This window comes from Galleria mellonella, unplaced genomic scaffold (assembly GCF_026898425.1).
Source record: "Galleria mellonella isolate WM207_F2 unplaced genomic scaffold, CSIRO_AGI_GalMel_v1 utg23, whole genome shotgun sequence".
Taxonomy (NCBI): Eukaryota; Metazoa; Arthropoda; class Insecta; order Lepidoptera; family Pyralidae; genus Galleria; species Galleria mellonella.
This window is the reverse complement of record NW_026442045.1, coordinates 2,192,801-2,214,846: the sequence shown is the minus strand read 5'-3', so window position 1 is coordinate 2,214,846 and position 22,046 is coordinate 2,192,801. Positions and strand designations below refer to the sequence as shown.

Below are 22,046 nucleotides of genomic sequence, written 5' to 3'. Positions count from 1 at the left end.
TTTGAAGGGTGGGATATGGCATGAATTTACTGGGTACAGAGGAATAACATCTGAGTCCTCAGGAATGGCAACGCATGGGGGGTATCATGGGCGAAACAGTATACTCTGTTATGTCCATGGTACTGCTCGTGTCTATAGGTGACGGTTACCACTTTCCATCAGGTGGACCGTCAGCTTGTTTATCATTCTGTTGTATAAAAAAAAAAAAAAAATACATATAAGCTCTAGTTGATTTGGCGGAAGTGGGAACAAGTTTTAATTATTTTTACGTTTTTAAGACATATTTAGTTTTAAGTGAATATAATTAGAATTAAGTGTGCTGTATATAACATAAATAAGAAGAAATAATAAAAAAATGCTTATTTTTCACTTAATTACGCTTTAAAAATTTATCTCTTTAAATGCAATATTATGGAACAATTAGAAATATTTTATATAGGAATTGGTAGAAAAATATATCTAATTTAAACTAATCTAAACGTTTAAGAATTAAAATAAAAATTATGACAAATAAGTGAATCTTTGCTATTTCTGCAACTTCAGTTCCATATAGATTCAGACCTTCCAAATGCATCGATTTACAAAGCACGCATATAAGAGTAATCATTTTCTTGCCTCGTTTATGTGATTGCATTGCCAGTCTGCCTCTGCGTAGTATGTTATACTACGTCTATACCCTATATACTCTACTACCTACTATACTTCATTTAAGTTAAAAGGATAAATATATATATATATATATATATATATATATATATGTAAAAAACCTTTTTGTCAACAGATATTCAGTGCCATGACAACAATTAAGTCCACGCTCGTTTATGCTATCATTTACTATTATGAAATATCAGGGATCCTTTTCCGTGTCTCCTTCCCCAGGTTGGTATACACTTTCAAAGACTCTAAAGATTCTGTATTAAATAAAAATAGCATGTTTCTACAAATTATTTTATTTTTGGTATATATCATAATATAAAATATTTTTTGGTCATTTTATTTTTTAACTTTTTTATTTATCTTTATTAACAATATATAGATACATAAGCAAAATACAAATAGTTACATTATGACGACTTGAAGCGTAAATGTTACCAGATGACAATTTGTTTATTATAACATATACATAATATTATTTTACAAAATACTTCTTAGAAATTAATTCTTATATCGCATTTCTGTCAAACATATGAATACATTATGTAATTATAACAGGTATTTAATACCTACTTGTAAAACTTAACGTGCAAGTTTTGTTTAATGACAATCATATTTATTTAGAATATTAACATATCAATTTTATATGTAGAAAAATAATACAATGCTAATTTATCTATAATACACATATAAACATTGTTGGTTTGCTTTTATTCTATTCATTTGTGGTTATTCATTTATCTCCCTCTCCTTCGGGTGCCTATAAGCATTCACACCTGTTCTCAATCCTTTTTTACTCGTATCTGTATTATTTTTCAAACAATCTATTATTTTCTTTTAATCGTCCCCTTCGTTTACATTCATTAATTTTATATTCAATATGTTCCTTAAAACATAGTTATAATTCTTTTACATGACATATCAAAATATACATAACAAAACAAACTATTACTTTGCAACTTCTATATTATTTGTACAACTTTGAGATTTCCTCGCACATATTTCATTATATTTTCTGAAAGTGATTTATACTCATATAGTGAATATTGTTCTGAAAATAATTTAATAAATTAATTATGAGTCATTATAATAAATTACATCTCTCCATCCAAACAATGATTGAATGTTGTTTTTAGTGATAAGGCAATCATTGCTTTCTTTATGTGATCTTTTCTGTTTTATTCGGTTAAAAAGCACAATAAAGAGACTTATTTGTCATCATCTACTGAGCACAAATTCTATTTTAGCTTGTTGATTCTCTTTCTTTTTTAGCTTGCTATTACCAAGCTAGTCCGATGGATAGAAACCAAATATAGAATTTTTTTCTTCTCTTGCACTAGAGTTTTTAGGTTGAAAGTAAGGCAGTTATATAAAAAGCATCATCGAATAATTTGAAAAATATTTATGTCATTTTTTACTGTATATTTACAATGTGAAGTAATAATACATTTATAAGTCACCAGCTCCAGTTCATATAACCACCCGAATGTGGTTATCAATTGAGATTCTCATAGAGTTGATAATACCCCAAGATATTAAACAAACCCACCGTTACGTTACTACATTTCACTCGAATTTAACTCTTTTTGTTCTTCTGTCTTCTATAATTGTAGTTTCGGAATCGTTTCGACAGCAGAAGCAACAACATGTAGCTAAAATTTTGTATAACACGAAACATAAAATGTAGGCAACAATAGCTACAGAACCGAGGACATCTAGCTGTAGTTGCTGGTACCACGGTATTTTAGCAGAGACCGTTGTTAAGTTTGGTGCGCCTTGATAACGTGCTACGTATTCGGTCCAGTAGATGGCGGTTTCAAGGGGCGACATTGGACGGTCATGCCATATTCGAGACACATGTTTGGCGCGTTGTTGCCATCTGTAAAAAATGGAAAAACTATTAAAAAGAAATTCGACTCGAAGTTTACAGAAAATAAATGGGCAATTAATAAAAATCTTTATTAGAAGCATGCACTAAAAGTACATTCAGTTCTATATTTAATATATTATTTGCAAATATAAACAACTATATTAACACAATTAGTAAGATTAATCGGTACAACTTTAAGGTACAACATTCATATGTATTACTATAATATGAAAATCTTTTAGTGTGTAAGTATCATAAATACAAAAGTAGATATAATTATTAAGGCTTGGAGTCAAGTTATCACTGAATAATAAAACCCAATTAATTAAAATGAGAATTCAGAGATAGTAAATTATAATAATTATTACTGATATAGGTAACATATTGTTTTGGAATGTTCATTTATATATATAAGATTAACGCCTGTTGATAATTAGTTGGACAATAATCACTTACTTACCATAATTAGTTTATTAAGTAATTCAATAGCTAGTAATTAAATATCAGATAGTACTATTAAAGTACATTGCGTTTACTAGTGTACAATACATCTTAATAACGCACAATTATGTTAAAAAAAGAGCATCAACTTACACAGGATCCAAAACTTCATTGATTGCATTTAATAGATACTTTTTCTTCAAATCTTGATATGAAACTGTTCTGCCAATACCCGAATCTTGAAGCGCTGCAGCATTACCATACTGGTCACCAAATAGAGGTACGGCTATGACAGGAATACCCGCATCTAGGGCTTCAATAGTACTTAAAATGCCTGCGTGTGATATAAATACTTTCACGTTGTCATGTTCTGAAACGTAAAAAGATATTTTTATAGTAATTTGTTTTGTATATACAAGTATTTGTTAATTTCTAGTTTTTTTTTTTGGAAACATTAAATTAGCACTTCTAATTATGAGTAATATTAAACAAGTTTCATTTTAATTATTTTATTTTATTGGATGAGTGATTAATTTTAATGTGTTCATCTATTTGTCGTTATAAAATCTATTTAATGTTAATTTGGTTTCTACTAATTTTCAAGGCATAGGTATTGATTATAGCTGAATTTTTTACTTCCTCAATAATCGTTGTTTGTTACCAATTGTTAAATTTAAATATTTTACAACTAGAATAATGTGATATATTTTTTATATAAAATAATCATATAATTATTAAAATAGCACTTGACTATTCCAAAATACTTGTGTTGGTACTTACTTAAAATATCGTATTGTGGAAACCATCTCATGGTCATAACATTTCTGGGCAAGTCCAATGTGTTACCGTCCCATTTCCAAATAACTCTTAGTGGTAGTTTACTGAATGTTGCTAGAAGTTCTTCTAATTTATCCTTCGGAAGAGTCGAGTCCTTCACAGTTGAGCCCAAGTTGACATAAATAACTCCATGTTCCGCTTCGTTTATGAATCTCTCAATTTCCTGAAAATATTGAAACATATCATCAATGTATGTAGTACAGATAAGTCGAAGGTCTATATATGATGATAATGATAAACCGTAGCTTACACCTATGAACAACTTTACAAAATGGAATTATAAAATGTTTTATAGTCGATGTTTGATAATTGTAACAAGTTGTATATTCCAGTTTTATTGGCTTATTTAATTTTAAATATTAAAAAGAAATCTTGTTAAAAATAACAAAATATTTTTTAGTCCCTTTTTCTAAAGAAATTTTCTTATAATATTGTATTGTTATATTATTGTGTTTCATATAACTATAATATATATATATATATATATATATATATATATATATATATATATATATATATATATATATATATATATATATATATATATACATTGGCTTACATAAGAATAAAGTTTTCATTAAATTTAGAATTAATGCAATGTATATTTGTAGGTATATGTAGATACGTAATGGACAGTTTTAGATTCGTCAAAAATATAATCTTGTAAATTCATGCAAATTTTTATGCTTCTTGATTACGTCATTCAGTATATACTGATCTAGCTCAGCTAATGTACCTAATATTCTAAAAATAGGAGTATGACCTAATAATCAATACAATACAAGCGTCATCTGTCAACGATTTAATTGTTATGCAATTGTGGATAATATTGTTTAAAATGTATAAAATTATATGTAAATAAAATATTAGATATTGTCATTGATTATAACTATACTTACTGTTGGTATTACTTTTGGAGGGCCCACGTGTATGCCGCCAATGTCAACAACATTATCCGGGCGGGAAACACCGCCGAATACCGACTGGTGTGTGTTTACAAACAACAGACTTGCGTTTGACGCTATACTTTCTAAAGATGGCAAATCGTCACCTAGATATTTATACAAGTACACATGATCTGTCACTTGAGATCCGACATAGTACACCCAGTTAGAAACATGATACAAAACAAAACTCTTCAACCGTTCGAAAAACCAAGGCTCTTTGCCATAAGGTAATCCAGCTTGTGTTACACATGCAGAGTTGAAATTTATCCCCAACCTGTTATACTGCCACGGTTGAATAGGTTGGGGGTTGAATGCGATATATGGAGCACTCAAATTGGCGGCCAAGGCCAGTCCGCAGTCACTGTTGTACGACTCAACCAAAATAACATCGAACCGAGGCCGAGTCCTTAACATATGCAGTACGTGATGGTTGTTCATAAGAGTCCTGCAGTCATCGTTTCCACCTTTAGTAGCGACTAGCGTTTCAAACGGCACACGCGATACTTCATTTACAATCACTGATTCAAACGATAAACCTTTATACACTTGCTTGTCGCTTAATAACACTTCTTTGTATGTGGCTGGAGCGTCAGGGAGTTGAAAGTGGCTGATGAGGGTCACTTCGTGGTTCCGATTGGCTAACTCCCGAAACAATCCCCTGTACGTGAGATAATTATTGCGATCCAACGAGGGGAACACTCCGAGTATTCTGTAGCTGTTTGTTGTGAATATCGTCGCGATGAAATAAAATGCGAATATAGTACGTTTTTCCATAATTGATGCGAATGCGTTCGTTTCGTTTCACTGCTGTATGATCACTAGAGTGTAAATGAACACTGCTTACGTAGTTTTCTAATAATAGAGGTAGACGATATGAGGTAATATTGCTGACGACACGTTTGTTTCGTAAGAACCAGAAATATTAGTGAAGCTCGGTGGCGTCATTGATCGTGGCCTCGATTCGGCGAGCCGGCGCCACGAGCGTGCTTCGCTCCCGACGAATCAGTTTTCACTGGACTTACATTCTTTAGATAGCACATTTATACAGCTACCTATATTACTATACCAAATAAGCAGATAGTAAATAAATTTATAAATTGTAGTTGGATTTTATTAGCGGACAATTAGCGGAATAAAATGTATTTTAAGGTTATTTGTTATACGCATAATGGAAAATAATGAATAAATAAACAAAATAAGTAACAATATGAATAATTCATTTAGTAAGTACCTATAACTCTGGATAGTAATAATGATAATAAACATGTACCAGAACAAGCAGCAAAATTTTTATTGTTTTAACTGTTTGCTTTTTATACCTATATAACTGCAACCCAGAATATCTGTTTTATGTATAAAAGTATTACTAAACAAGTTGTACAATTAGGTGACCTCATTGTAACTAAATCAGTATTTTTACGTTAATTGTTCGTAAGCTTCGAATTTCTATAATAATTCGAGTAAAACAAAATGTTATTGTATAGTTTTTTTTTTATTTTCATAGCTATTAACTGCAATCATTGCATTGTTATTCAATACTTTTAATATTCAATTTAATTTATTACTTTTTTATATTTTGATACTTCATTTCAGACATAATGTATATTATTTTTTTAAATACATGACTAATGACTAATAGAAGAGTATTTTAGAATATATGGAGTAGGATGATAATCCTAAGAGAAATAACACTAAAGTATTATAATATAAATGAGAATGATTCTTTTACACATTTACTAATAAAAATAGGGATAATATATCCAGAGTTCTAGATTTCGATGATTCTAGAGACTCGAGATTTTCAAGACACGACTGTCTTAATGTAGGCAATTTTTATAATTCTTTATATTATCAGTCTTGTTTTAATTAAATAATAATTGAAAGTAATTACTAATTAAGTTTTGAAATCAGTTCATTATCGATGAATAATAATAAAATGAATAATTACAATACAGTTTATTAAGAATATGTTTTGATAAGTAAATGTAAAAATCGCTAATCAACAGTCACAGAATACGTAGTCTTGTTATTAAACAGTGTTATCTTTATGTTCAGTTGTTATGATTGAGTTGTTCTATAAGTATTTATTATGAAGGTACGTGATAAATAAAGTATGACCTACCTCAAATGCTTCAAATTAATCATTTATGTAAATTTTTCATTTATATTATAACATATAATGTATTTACATATATATATTTAGCGCTGTTAGTAATTTAATATATTTCTTATAAGCATAATGAAGATATTTTTAATGAATGTAATGAATTTATATAAAAAAATGAAAAAAAAAGTTGTTAGTGTATAAGACAAAGTTTTCTATAAAAAAAAATCGATAACGAGGATTAGTTTAGTTAAAAAACATGTTATCTATTCATAGATGTAGAAAAAATCTCAAATAATGTCATTGTATTTTTGTTTCTAGTTAATTACCTACGAACTTACACAATAGTTATAATGAGTGTAATTTAAAACGATTTAGTTTTAACATTCTATTGTTATGTAGATTAAATTATGCATTAAGGTTATTAAATTACCTATGCATTTTAACATTATGCAGTGTATAACGCAGTCCAAACCCATGAGTCATATTAATACATAATTATTGTAAAAACTACTTTTCTTTAAATATTATTCATTTAAATGTAGTAGATTTCTATACTCCATATTATAGTCTGTATTATTTTGACTTAAAATTTATTCAAAATGTTTTACATTTTTGAGTTTCAAAAATGAGATTTTTAATATCAGTTGGGTTGGGTCCACTTATGAAAGTAATAATAAATAGTGGAAAAAAAGTAATTAATTTGTATTTTTTAAAGGGTGTGTGACTTAAAGTGTTCTACTAATAAAACTTAAATATTTTTACTAAAGAAACCGATTGAAAAACGACATAGAATTTCAAGGCTATTTCAATAATGGTTTAATAATCCACTCCAATAATCAAATTAATATGGGGCTTTAAGTATAGGTATTTATATTATATTATTTAGATACAGCATCGAGTCTTAAAAACGGGTCAACCTTTTGTCAATTAATTGTCAAATTAGCTGACTCCTAATAAAAATTATTAGTGTTTTATATACTTACTAGCGGCCCGTCCTAGCTTCGCACGGTTTTTTTACGTTTTAAAAAGTGGTTATTGTGACATAACGATAATAGTTGGACATATAGTATTGCGAAGTTTTTTTGTAGTTATTGTTATTTTCTTCAATATTGTAGAACATACTTTTGTTCTATCACCAATAGTTTCCGCAGCGCACGCGCACTCTATATAATCTAAGGTACTTCTATTAATCATACATTAGTTTCAACTAGATGAAGTAATGAACACAAATGTTTCTTTTTTTTTATTGAATGAAAATTGAGTGGTAACCCCGCCTGCGCTAATGGGATACGCTGGCGGGGCACCAGTGAAGGGTGATCGATGAGGATGAAAACAGGCCAGTAAGCCCATCATGATGAATTCATAAGGAATTAATCATGATAGTTTCCAGGGGGAACCGCGAGGAGGTCGACCTGGTTGGATATATTGCTAGCAATGGGATTCTTAGTCCCCATTACTAACAATCCCTTTCCCCCCAACACAAATGTATTGTAGAGTATCAATGGAATGAATTCTTTAGGCGATCTAATAGGGGAGGCCTATTTGCAGTCGTGGATTTTAAATGGAAATGATTATAATGATAACTATTAATTAAATAAAGTTATATCTGTTGTTTTAAATTACAGATAGATAAAAAGATTAGAAATAAGTATAAGAAACGATATGATAGGTAAATATGAAAGTAACTACTCTTTTGTTTAAACATCAATTTATATTTTATGCATGAAAGGTCATTCAGATAAGTACACATAAATAGCATTGATTAATGATAAAGCTTCTGTGAATATTCAATAATTACTTTTCTCACATTGGAGACAATAATCATGAATATAAATATTGAATTTTCATTTCAAAATGCACTTGCGACTCTATCCGCGGTAATCTGGATCTAAATTTTACTCGATATGGGATTTATAGCCCCTTCTCCATGACAAGTTTACGGCGATTAGTTGATCCAAATTCATGACAATTGTTTAATTCATTAAAGTTAAAAAGGTTATAAAAAAGTGTGTTTGCTCGCTTCTCACTCCCGCATTATTTATTATTTTGTAGGAATTATTATAAAAATAACAACACAACTAAAACTTTAAAATATTTAATTATCGCTTTATTTTTTATACCTCTCGGATAGACGAACGAGTTGATAGTTCATCTGATTCAATATGATATTGTCTAAAGAATTTCTAAACGTCATTTGGTCACTATACAAAAAAAGCGTCTTCAATTGTCAACTTAAATGAGACCAAAAACGAGAGTAACACTAAACCTCAGGAATAAATAAGTTACAACAAATATCTACCTACATCTTTAATTGTATTTAATTGAAGGTATTTGTGTATAAGATTCAGGCTAGGCCTTGTTTAGACACTAATATGCTGGGCATAATGTTACATTTTATAGATATGTATTTCACTTTGAAATTACAGGTTTACAGTAAACCCATGACTGTATATTTTTATGTGCAATAAATCTTTTATTAAATATAGAAATTTATAAATGTTGATATTATTAGTAAAACACTCGTACTATCGCCAAATTTTTATCCTAAATAACTAACTGAAATGTCAGTTTCCTCATATTGGGTTTGCTGGAAGAAATCTCTATTGGAGATAAGCTCGCCCTTGTGCACTATTATGTTTGTTTTTACATTTCAATAACCTTTTGTGTACAATAAAGAATAAAGTAAAGTAAAGTTAATACCGATTTCGTCAATCAAATCCCAATGTTTAGTTACATTTGTTTTCTTCGTGTTGTAAATACGTTCCTTTTAATGAATTAATGGATGAGTAACCCAGCCTTCGCTATTGGTTTATGTAGGTAGGTTACTCATCCATTTTCATTGATACCAGTGAGGAATGATAGATAAGGATGAATTCAGGTCAGTAGGTCCATCGTGATAATTCACTAGGCTCGTTCATCACCACGTTTAAATCAAACTGACAGGGTATATTGCTAGCAATGAGTCCGCTAGTTTCTGTTGCTGAAAATTTCATCGTCCACTTCAGATTGAATGGGTATGAATCAAATTTGACACACAGATTAAATTCAATACATAGAGACCTTTTCGCTACTGTATCACGAGCATGAGACAGCGGTATACGGTAGACAAATAAGTGAATTTCTGTTGATCCGAACCGTAAGATACGGGAATAGACTTTCCAGTGACATGTTTTGTTCGTCCTTAGGCCCTTCAAGTGTAGCGAAAATGAAAATGGCCAACTTCTGGGAAAATAAAATTCAAATAAAAACATATAATATCTCCCTTAATATTACTACATTATAAATTATTTAAATAAATACAATAATTAATATTGTATATTATTATTATTATTATAATAAATAATATTAAATTTATTTGAATTCATTTTAGGAAGAATTATCTATTTATAGTTTATTTAGGAATCATATTACTGGTTAGCTGAATCTCATTGTCCCTATGTTCGTTCAAGACTATATGGTAGACGTCGAATTATTATAAGAAAAAAATGGACATATACTTACTCTAGATTCATGTATATGATATATATGATCCTACACGTTAATTTTATATTACGTTAATCACGAGCTCAAAATCATGGGTTACATGCTTCTAATTATTATGGACTTTCTTTTTTTTTGTTGTTAGATATCTACGCCTGTTTGAATAAAAAAACAATAAAGTGCTGCTAGAATGAATTGCAAATTTCATTTTATTAATGGATTATTAATTTCAGCAATGAATTTTTTAACATAAATTAAGTGTAAACATTATGGCATGAACCAATTAAGATGAAAATTTGATGTAAATACCAATTCAAATTAAGTGATAGATACTAAATAAATATGTATTATAAAATATATTGAAATAGTTGGGTATTTACGTTTTAGTACATTATTAACCTTAAAATTACATTATTATTACTGGCACTTTGTATAATTTTGAACCAGACTTGTTTTCAGTTTTGATAAATACCTATTGTATAATATTTTTTGGAAAAGTACAAGTGTTTGTTATGATGATATCATCATAAAATACTTTATTGAAGATTAAAAATTAAAAGTTAAGCCACTTGTTTTATAGATAATAATTATGATATGTATTCGAATTTTAAAAGACATTAGTGAATAACAATTAGTGAATAACAATAAAATTATGACTAAGAATCAAAAATAAAAGTCAATATAATGTTATTTTATTTTCTGAATTAAATTACCAGAGAAGCGGAAAATAAACGTTACTATATTTTCCAAATTAAATTATTGAATAAAGCAACACTAGAAAATAAGTTGGAAAGAAATTTCAGTGCATCCCGCTGGGAGCGGTCTCTATTATATTCGCATTTGTAAGAGGCATTAGTATCAAGCCCCGAGTCCCGACAACATAAAAATGTAATTACAAGTAGGAACTTCGCAAGGCACTTAAATATAGATTTACCCTTTGAAGAGCTATTTGATGGGCCGAAGAGGTGTGAGATCCATCATATCTCGATTGTGCCCCTCTCAATTATTCCCTTCTCGGAAAACGATAACTTCATTCGTTTTTCAAACTACTCGTATATATCGTGTACATTCCCTATAGCTATTTTTCTGCAATGTACATATTGATTGTTCCGTTTTGTGTTATTGCACGTTTTTGGTATTTTGTTTGCTGCGTTTTGTTTCAGTTTTAATAAAAAATATTAGAGTTTTAGTATTTCTTATTTATTTGTTTAGACTAAAATAATCACGGTATTGTTACCTACGTCGCTTTAGTTTCGCACTTAGATATTTACTTACAATTTGTAATAATTTTTTTTATATATTGAATATTTGGAAATTATATACAGTTATGAATATATAAATTTGATAAAAAATATCAAAATGATGATAAATGCAAAAGTTTGTAACGATAAATTGATGGATATTTGCTATTATTTTTATAAACTACTGAACGAATTTTAATTAAATTTGGTACACGGATAGGTTATATTCTAACTTAGCACAAAGGATACTTTATGCACTAATTTACACGGGCGAAATCATGGGATAGGTTAGTACTTTAATAATAATCTTTGTGTTCTGCGTTATGCCAGTATTAGTACTTACAGTTGTTAAACTACCGCTTTGTAATTCTCTAGATATAATTTGTACCGATAATAAGGATTTCCACTATCCAAGTATCAATAATCAATGTTATCAATAAATACAATGTATTTTCTAATTTGCACACGTAACTATTTATAATTGATAACTGTTAACTTTTTGCAGCTGTAATTTATAATGTTGATTAGAAATGTTAGGTACTTAGCAATGATTTTGTTAAATTGATTTAAAATTATTAAAAATTAGCTATATTCGTGAATAGGGATGAGATTGTTAGACTAGAGATTGTTATAAATTAGACTTCTATGCGTTCCCTATGGAAATAATCGTGGTTAATTCTTGATGAATTTCTCACAATGAGCTTACTGACCTGATTTCATTTTCACATAATTATTATTCCTCACTGGTACCTCGCTAGCTAGACCCAAATATAGAGGTGGGAGTTACCATTTCATTGTCATGCATGAAAGAAAAACTCGACTACTTAATATGATTTTTTAATGGGTGAAATTGATTTTTTTCTATTTCAACATGATTTTGTTAAATCGTAAGTGTACCAAAATTGGGCTAATGAAATCGATCCTAAAGAGCTATTCTCTAACTAGTTTGGTAGTTTTAGTTACAAGTAATATTTTATTGTCTGATTATTTTGACATGTTACTTTTTATGCCGTCATGGTGAAAAATAGCTTAACGGATTTTTACAATGTTACAGACGAAACGAGTGTACGAGTTATGTATTGAATATATTCATGAAATTTTTAAAAGGACAATATTATGAAATTATTTTACGGAATAGCAAATAGTAAATGTAAAGTTTTGAATCGATTTTTTTTATACAACTTAGAATGGCAAACAAGCTGACGACCCACCTGATGGAAAGTGGTAACCGTTGCCTAGAGACATGAGCAGTACCATGGACATAACAGAGTAGGTATACTGTACTGTTGAAACACGAATGGGACAGAGGTACCCAAGCAATCGACTTTTGTACAAAGTTTCCATCTGTGCTAATATTATAATAATAAAAATGAGTTTGTTCTTTGATTCCTTTTGGTACCTTAACGGTTTAATCAATCATTATGAAAATTGGTATAAATGTTCTATATGGGATTAAATACATAGATTACGTTTTATGTCATTCAATGAACATATTACCGTTCAAGCAGACGAAGTCACCGTAATTACGAAACTTTTTATTTTATTATTTTTTTAATATTATACATTATTTTTTAATTACTTTTTATATTATCGAGTAGGTATTATAAAACTTGAATGACTGTAATCTTGTAAAAGTAATACGTGTGTAAGTAAATGTACTATTTTTAATCTATAATGCGTAGTCATTTGCGTCAATTAATAATTAATATTAATCGAAGATTAATATTATCGAATGTCCGTGCACAAAATAATAGCTTGCAACATCAACCAGATCTCGAAGACAGAGGTGGCTATCATAAAGACGTGGTGGATAAGATAAATTTAATTAATTACATATTCTTATCGGCTGCTACATACCTACAATAATGTTTCCAAATTTATTGTAACATATATTCTGGAAGTTTTTTAATGAAACTTGACTTGAATATCTTTGTCTTTCCATAATCATCCCACGAACACATTACCGGTATTTCTATTAACACCATTAAATGGTATTGATGGTACAAGGTGTCACAGAATACACTGTGATATTGGTGATACCCTTTATGTATTGTCATTTTTGACGATTAAGATGTGTACCTATTTATCTACTCTGTAGTTTTATTGCCAATATTGCAGTATTCCTTCGAAGATGAACGAACATAAGAGACAGCTATTCAAGAACCGTTTATGGCTTGAGTTCTCACTCATGTTTTTACCATAAAACAAATTATAAACAAACAAAAAAAAATATATTTTAGTTAAAAAAAATAAATGAATGGCAACGAATGGGGGGTATCATGGGCGAAACAGTATACTCTGTTATATGTTATCTGTTATATGTTATATATCCCATTCTCAGTTGTATAAAAAAAGTGAAATTTAAAATATGAATATATTAAAATGTAGTACTTTTCAGTTATTTTATATTACTTAATTCACGCAAGAAAAGCTGTGGGAAAAAGCTAGTAATTATATAACAAAAGAATGTGCAGCTGACGGATTCAAAACCTATTAAACTAAATAAAACGTAGTAAAAAAGTGATTTCATTCTTGATAATGTTCTTGTCATAATGCTCTGTGATTAATTGCGATACTCATCATTACGTTTTAGATTTTTGACTTTACAGAGATAATTTTTCTATGTTGTAATGTTCAATGTTCAATATACACACTACTATTTACTTACGTTGGTACATAAGCACTAATAAGTAATAATTTTAATTTGGCTAGACATTATTATCATTGATATATTGGTCTATCCTGTTGTAATCTTTTTAATAGCTATCTAATGTTTGGGTTCAGTAGAGTATGTAATATAATTTTGTGAGGCTTCTCTGGTTTTAAATTAAGCAAGAGATTTATTATTATAAACATTTACCACTTACTATGGTTACTTTTTAAAACTAAAAACTATTTCGATTGATAAAGATATATCAAATTCATATCAAAATTAGTATAGGCATCTAAAACTGGCCTCCCTCTTCTAAATATATTCGCCACTTTTGTAACTATTTAAAAAAAAAATTATTTGCTTTTTTTGGAGTGATTATCTATTTATGAGTGTTATATACATATATAGTGTATTTAGAGGGAAGTGTAGATTGAAAGACAATGTAGTAAGAAAGATCGAAAAGGATTCGTTTGTTTTGCTCATTTAGCGAGATTGGATAAAAGAAGAATTGCAAAAGAGATTTATCGAGAATGTAAGAATTGAGAGGGACCTTTCTAGACGTGCATATATCGACATATGTTCATATATGTATCGAAAAGAGCCAAATTAAAAGCGGCGAGCGTGTATAAATAAAATACACATATATGTATATATTTTTATCTACATATACGATATATACACAGTGTATATATATTTATATTGTGGATCCCTAAGAATTCGTCTAAGTTAATTACCTTCATTCAATCATTTTAGTATATAAATCAGACGCAAGTAAATAGATCATGATAAGATTATTTTTATTGTATATATAAATGGTAGTGTTAAAAGGGCAACAAAGGTATTCATAAGACAGTACCATGAAGTTGTTTGGTTTAACTTTGGCATTGGCTCTTGCAGTCGTAGTCTGTGCTGAGGACAACTTGGCACAGGATGTAGGAGTTTTTGGCTACCATTATAAGATTGGAATTCCAAAAGCAAGTAGAATAAAGAGATTGGAACAACAAGGCCTCAGTGCTGCTCACGAAAGAATTGTTGGAGGAGCCATCACTGATATATCTCAAGTGCCATATCAGGTATTTTTTTTTACTTAACTTGAAATGTCAAATACGTTGATGTACCCTTTACCTATTAGAAAGTAGTGAGCATCACTTATAGATAACATCTTGGAATGCACATATGCCCATTGTATACCTCATACTTTGCCATTCTTGAGTCCTAAGGTGTTTGTACCCGATAATTTAATAAAGTACCCTTGTAACCGAAACAGGCATTTAAGCACAAGGCATCTATCTACTTGATGACAGAAACACAAGTGGGAAAGAGGCATTTATTCGGTCAACTTTTCTAAAATTTCTGCATCTGGTAATATATAATTTTGTTTTACATTTTACAGGTGGGACTTATTATTCAAATTCTGTTAGTCCTGACATCTGTCTGCGGTGGTACCGTCATTTCTAACACACGTGTGGTAACAGCTGCTCACTGTTACTTCGATGGAGTAATTACATCTAGCAGCATCACAACTGTCTTTGGCTCTAACTTACTTTTCTCTGGAGGCGTCCGTATAAGCACCAGTGATGTTTCCGTTCACCCCAACTGGAACCCACTCACTATTTCTAATGACATAGCCGTCATTCGTGTATCGCCAGTGACTTTTTCAAGTGAGTATCGTAAAAATTTTAAAATATTTTGTGTACCAATAAAAAAAAATGCGACGTATACTCTGTTGATGGAAAATACTATTAATAAACTAAATTATACATATAACTCGTGCTATGCTGAATTCTAATAAAATGATAAATATAATGCAAATGGGTAAAACTATACTATTTGCCTAAGTTATAATTACCCATGTCTTTTATTGCCCGTTCAAGGAGTACAGTTCTAAGCATATTTATTTTTTATTTTAAGAGAATATTGCGGTATGTGCTTGATATTTTATATAATCAATAGTTAAAACATGCACATATATTTACTAAATACTTAAACAATAGATATTTTTATACCTATAATAATGAATACTTTAATAACTGTAATTTTATTTATTATTGACAAATATGTATATTTGTTACAGATGTAATTCAGCCTGTCGCTTTGCCTACTGGATCTGAAATCGATAATAACTATGCTGGTGTAAACGCACTTGCTTCTGGTTACGGTTTGACCTCTGATGGTGAGTAATCTTACTAACATAATAAAAGTGAAAGTGAAAATGTGTCTTTCAATAATTATTATTCAATCACGTTTCAACGACTGAAGGGATTTATATGGAAAATTATAATTTTTACTTTAAACAACACAAATATTACTAAATGTACTGCTTTAATATTTCATAGATTCGTTATAGTTCTCACTAAATTCTAAAATATAATTCCACTTGTAATGGAAATTCTACTAAGACGTAGATTAGACCAAAATATAGACACGACGCATTGTTAAATCATGACATAATTAGCTAACTATATATTCGAATTATACTGATTTGTAATAATGCAATAAAAATACTGTTAATATCTATAAGTAAAAATATATTATTAATTGTAATAATTTTATTGACAAATAAATAGAGTATATTAAGGTTTTGTAATGTCCTGCAAAGGCGTAACACTGTCATTTATTAAAATAATTGAAATAGTATTGTATTATAGAGCAATCGATGCATTTATACTGATTACATTTTTACCTTTTTTTATAGATAAAAATTATTTTTTATAAATTTCTTATAAAATAGTTTATTAATATATTTCTTTTCGTTATGACATTGTTAAGAAGAACTTGTTAATTTTTGTAGAAATTCCTCTTATTGGTGGGATTTGAACGATCTATAAACCTAACTTATATTTAATTAAAAAAAAAAGAAAGAAATATGTTGTGTTTAACTTTGAATTTTAATTAACAGGCGGATCAATCGGCGTTACTCAGCGGGTGAGTTCCGTAACTCTTCCTGTGATAACTAACAGTGAATGTTCCGCTGTATATGGTGCTGCTGTACAAGACACAACGATTTGTACCAGTGGTGAGAACGGACGGGGCACTTGCAGCGGCGACTCTGGTGGTCCATTGGTCACCTCGAGCAATGGTAGAAATATTCTGGTAAGTTTATATTTGAACAACAATGCTTTATGATCACAGTTTCGTAAAGTTATTGAGTTAGTATATGCATAAAAAAATCAATGAAACATTACTAAGAACAAATATCAGTAAAAGTGTTGTGAAAGTTTCGTAGTCTGAAAATAAACTAAGTAGCTTAATGTTACCTTTTGACAAAGAATTTGTAAAAAATTGCTGTAAAATATTTGGTTTATCATGTTTTAATTTGATTAACTTTGATCAGGTAGAAGCATAAAATTTGACTATACAGACGTGCATATGATGAATTGGATAGTCTAAGAAATTTTTTCATACATATATATAGAGTAAACAGAATTTAATAGATGAGATATTACTTAGTAGTAACGGTTCAACCAATTTTCTTTGAATTTTGACATAGTATATGTAGCATTTCGCTAGGTAAAAGATATATTTTTTTGTTTTACATACAGAAAGTAAACAATCCCAATTTATTTATTGGGATACTTTAATTCTGTGAGATAAATTATTTGATTTTGTGAAATTATTGTTTAATTTTTTTTAATTTCTAGATCGGAGTAGTATCTTTCGGAGCACGAGCGGGCTGCCAAGCCGGTTTACCTGCCGGTTACGCGAGAGTCACATCTTTCGTACCATGGGTTCTTAGTCAATAATAATAATCTGAAATGAATCATAAGTTATTGTAACAATATTATTTATTAAATATATTTTTTTGTAAATAAATCTATCTATTGTTATTATTTTAATCTATCAACTAAAACTATGTATATTAATGAGTCTTAAAGTCTGAAATTTGGTATTAACAGTTCTTTACATAACAATGCTGGATATCAGAAATTTTATTTACTTATTTGTCGTTTCTGACAGTTGCTTTCATTTTATCTTGAAGTAACATAACGTAAGAAGAAGATACGATAGAAACATTTTTTATCGAAATGGACATAAGCGTTACTCACTTCAACCTTTACTTCTGAACTTCTTCAAGTTTTTCTACTTATTATGATTTTAAGTCATAGAATATGTAATAAGTATATTGTCGTGGTGATTAGTTAATTGTATTTTACTTTTAGATTATCATTCTATCTATTACGCGGTCGCTTTATACATCATCATTATCATCATCACAATATTAAATAACTCTGAAAATAACCCTATTATATCCTTATAGAAGAAACTCATACTGATAGTAAGATTAGTAGAAAGTAGTGCAGTGCTACCTATTCCCAATATTATATATGTATTTAATAATATCTATGTGCAATTACTTAATATGAGTATCAATGATAAATAAGCATATATGTCATTATGGTAGATAATAGTCGTAGTAGAGTTTTTTTGGCATATCTAATCTTATAAACAATGTTAAAAATATCTTATCTATTTTGTTAATGTATGATATAGTCAAAGGTATAGGTAGTCAAAGGTCGTTATTTAGAGTGACTGCAGAAAAATTTTTTGAACTTCTATATTACTTAAATTACGACATCTTAGTACTCGGGTACTAAGATGTTGTAATGCCTTTCGAGATTTCTTAAGAGGCAACTAAAAATAAAACGCATTACAAAAATGCAAGCATTGAAAACTATAATACGCTTATCAAGACATTTGAACGATTTATGCAAGTCTAATGTGGTCATTGCAGGCTAATACCCATCGCTTCAATAATGCTCTTTGAGTAATTGAAATATAAAGGTCTCTGAGAAGATCACATTGATCTATAAAAAAAAGTGGGCTCTATGATGTTTGACAGAGTTAAGGATTGAATAGACGAATTCAATGAGACAAGAAAATAATAGATTCTACAATGTCAGTCGATCTCAACTATGTTCTTTGGATTTAGTAGTACAGTTACATAAATACTATTTGCAGATTTCTGCTTAGTATACCTATTAGAACTAAATTCACATTACTGCAATATCATTATTAATTTATAATATTCTAATAGTTCCCGTGTGGTCTCGGCATAGTATTGGCTCCTTCCTTTTCCGTGGGTATCGTAAAAGCGACTAAGGGAGGGCGAGGTTTGGGCAGCAGCATCTCTCTTAAGAAATCTCCAAAGCCTAACTGCGATTGTCAATCCACCTGCCAAGCGTGAGAACTACTAGCAAAATGTCTTAAGGGGAGGCTTATGTTCAGCAGTGGACAGTTAAAAGCTGATATGATGATGATGATGATACTAGTAGTTATAATTAGTTAAAGTAAATTAAAAAGTAAAAGTAATACACGAAAGTTCCCTCAATTTAGCTTTTTCCTTTTCTTCCTCTAACTTCATGCCAAAGGCTCCTAAATTTGTACATTATGCTCCCTACATAGAAGGTAAGAAATTTTACATTAAGATATATACATTTACTAACTAACGACCAAATAACCATATGCTTATGTTATGTAAACATTAATCTATAAGACGAGAAGCAATGTAAATTGCACTAAAAGCTTTGTAGCACTTAGTGATAATTTAGCACTAACACACAAATGCGCAATGATTACTTGATATCAGGTACTCACAGCATTTCGAATAATTTAATGATGCTCGTTTTAGTTGCGGTTCTGAAGTGCTTCTGTACATACTAAATGACTAGTCAAGTTTTTAGATATGTGAAAAGATCAGAGAAATAAGGTCCGAACAGCATTTTGTAAAACTTTTGGTATCAGTACTTTTTAGGGTAATTCGATTTGACTGTATACGATTCTGTCTAGTGCTATCCCTGCCGCGCCCTTTCTCTTCACCCCCTTTCCCCTAAATATGTCCCTTACTGTCGTTTTTTTAAATTTGTACTTTTAGTAGGGTAAATTACAGGTGCCAAATAGTTTCACAAAATGTCGTAAGACATAAAAAGAAGGGTGAATTTGATATTTTTTTCTACTAGTCTACAGTAAATTATTAAAATAAGAAACAGTTTTTTAAAATGTTCAAATTTGGACAAATGAAGTGAGACAACTTTTATAATAATAACTACATTTAGATTTTATATATTAGCTTAAATAATATAATGATAAATAGCACATGCTAGCGTCAGAGCGACGTCTATAGTCTCAAACACAGCAAAGATTATGTACTAAGAATACTAAAAAGGGAAAGTCATAAGTTCATTTATTTTAAAGTAACTATATGTAGAAATTGAATAAAATATACACAAGTATACATTTACATGAATACAAAAGTGTGACAGTCTATTAAATCAGTAGGCCACCAAGATTAACATCATTACGCGGACAAAGTCACGGGCAGATATAATGTGTGTATATATTTCGTAAAATCAGATATCGGAAACGTAGCACATTTATCACTTAGTAATAATGAAATCAAAATAAACCTATGTCAGAGAATGATCGATTGTAATTGGTTTAACTTTTCCTAACAACCAATCTATTTAAAGTATCGATTAAATTAAAGCTCGATTCAGCTGACGGGGGAAGTCCAAAGACTGGGTTCGGAGATTCGCTTTAATTACGGAGTGGATTAGCAGTAAGTTTCGTGGGAGTCGCCACATGATGACATGGCCTTTGTTTAAGCACTGATTAATCAGAGCTTGACTGGGGGAGCTGGTTATATATTTGAATTCTCTTATAATAAAATGGTTATCAATTCAGCGCCCGATGTTATGAAATTATTTATAACAAGTTTTTATTTAGCACGGAATTATAATTGTATTAATTCTTTAATACAGTATAAGATAAGATATGACTAGAATTAAGACCAGGTGAAACTCGAAATGTTATTATATCAGTTTAAAGTCCGTCTAAATAAAATTAATAATAAAAATAATTAGTTTAAATCAATATCGATTTAGAATGACCTAAGTAAGATGCTTATATCTTAAAATTTTCATTACAGAAATCAATTTTATTTCTTTTCAGTTTAAAGAGCTGTATAATACCTGCAGCAAAGTATTCCTTGGATATCATATTTTGTATTATAAATAGTCGATACAAATAAGTGATATCAAATTTCTTAATGGTCGAGGGATGAGCAACAGCGTCCCTTTTGAAACTTTACCACACTCCAACTGCGGTTGCAATCTAGGCGGGTTGTAATAGTGGTAAGTAACGTAGTAACTTGATACCTGGCAAGCGTGGAAACTACTGCCAAAATTCCTTTTATGGGGGAGGCTTGTGTTCAGCAGTGGACAGTTAATAATCTGATCATAACATCTAATCTGATGTTGATGATGATGATGGAAGGTTGTTGGAATAGAAGGTTGAACTTCTGGTAGTGATAATGGTGATTAATCGTTGAGTGTTGGCAGCAACACACATACTAATGGTGATGGTTTAATACCGTAATAAAGTAAAACAAAATAATCCTAATCAAATAACAAACGATATGGACTTCTACAAGACATTTGTTAACACCTAGTTCAGTGAAATAGTAAAATAATATCAAATGTATTCTAGTTATATATAAAAACGGCTTCATATTATTATCATTATTGTTATCATTTATAATCACATTTTAAGGTGAAACTGATACAGGGGTAAACCCTATCGATTGCGATAAGTATTGTAAAAATTTGTACTTTGTGTTATTTTTACCAATTCTACCGACATTTAGTTTGCTTATTTTTAAGAAAATCCACCTTTGAAGTGGCTAAGTTAAAAACAAATCAAATAATTTGTTAAAAAATCAATAGATATGGAAGTACTTAAATACTTTTTAATAAAAATATAATGATTAAAATGTATTCGTAATATAAAGATATTACGTAACGTATCAAACAAAACTGAG

The 22,046-nt window shown here is 29.5% G+C and overlaps 2 protein-coding genes across 2 annotated transcripts; one reads left to right on the top strand and one right to left on the bottom strand.

Moving 5' to 3' along the window:
- Positions 1–2,038: 2,038 nt before the first annotated feature.
- On the bottom strand, positions 2,039–5,771 carry LOC113522413 (UDP-glucosyltransferase 2-like). Its single transcript, XM_026908087.3, has 4 exons — positions 4,702–5,771; positions 3,746–3,965; positions 3,119–3,335; positions 2,039–2,533 (listed from the first exon to the last, which is right to left on the bottom strand). Exons 1-4 carry the CDS (start codon positions 5,521–5,523, stop codon positions 2,221–2,223), a joined length of 1,572 nt encoding a protein of 523 aa, XP_026763888.2. The 5' UTR covers positions 5,524–5,771; the 3' UTR covers positions 2,039–2,220.
- Positions 5,772–15,052: 9,281 nt separating this feature from the next.
- LOC113512792 (brachyurin-like) lies at positions 15,053–18,060 on the top strand. The gene is made up of 5 exons (XM_026896708.3): positions 15,053–15,303; positions 15,624–15,891; positions 16,305–16,403; positions 17,130–17,323; positions 17,872–18,060. The coding sequence occupies exons 1-5, from the start codon at positions 15,088–15,090 to the stop codon at positions 17,971–17,973; spliced, it is 879 nt and encodes a 292-aa protein (XP_026752509.1). The 5' UTR covers positions 15,053–15,087; the 3' UTR covers positions 17,974–18,060.
- The last annotated feature ends 3,986 nt before the right edge of the window (positions 18,061–22,046 follow it).

Coding starts and splice junctions, on each gene's coding strand:
- LOC113522413 (XM_026908087.3), bottom strand. CDS start 5,523: ATGGAAAAACGTACTATATTCGCATTTTATTTCATCGCGACGATATTC. Junction 3,966..4,701: donor CTCCAAAAGTAATACCAACA/GTAAGTATAGTT, acceptor CAATATTTTCAG/GAAATTGAGAGATTCATAAA. Junction 3,336..3,745: donor TCCACAATACGATATTTTAA/GTAAGTACCAAC, acceptor TTTACGTTTCAG/AACATGACAACGTGAAAGTA.
- LOC113512792 (XM_026896708.3), top strand. CDS start 15,088: ATGAAGTTGTTTGGTTTAACTTTGGCATTGGCTCTTGCAGTCGTAGTC. Junction 15,304..15,623: donor TATCTCAAGTGCCATATCAG/GTATTTTTTTTT, acceptor TACATTTTACAG/GTGGGACTTATTATTCAAAT. Junction 16,404..17,129: donor TTACGGTTTGACCTCTGATG/GTGAGTAATCTT, acceptor TTTAATTAACAG/GCGGATCAATCGGCGTTACT.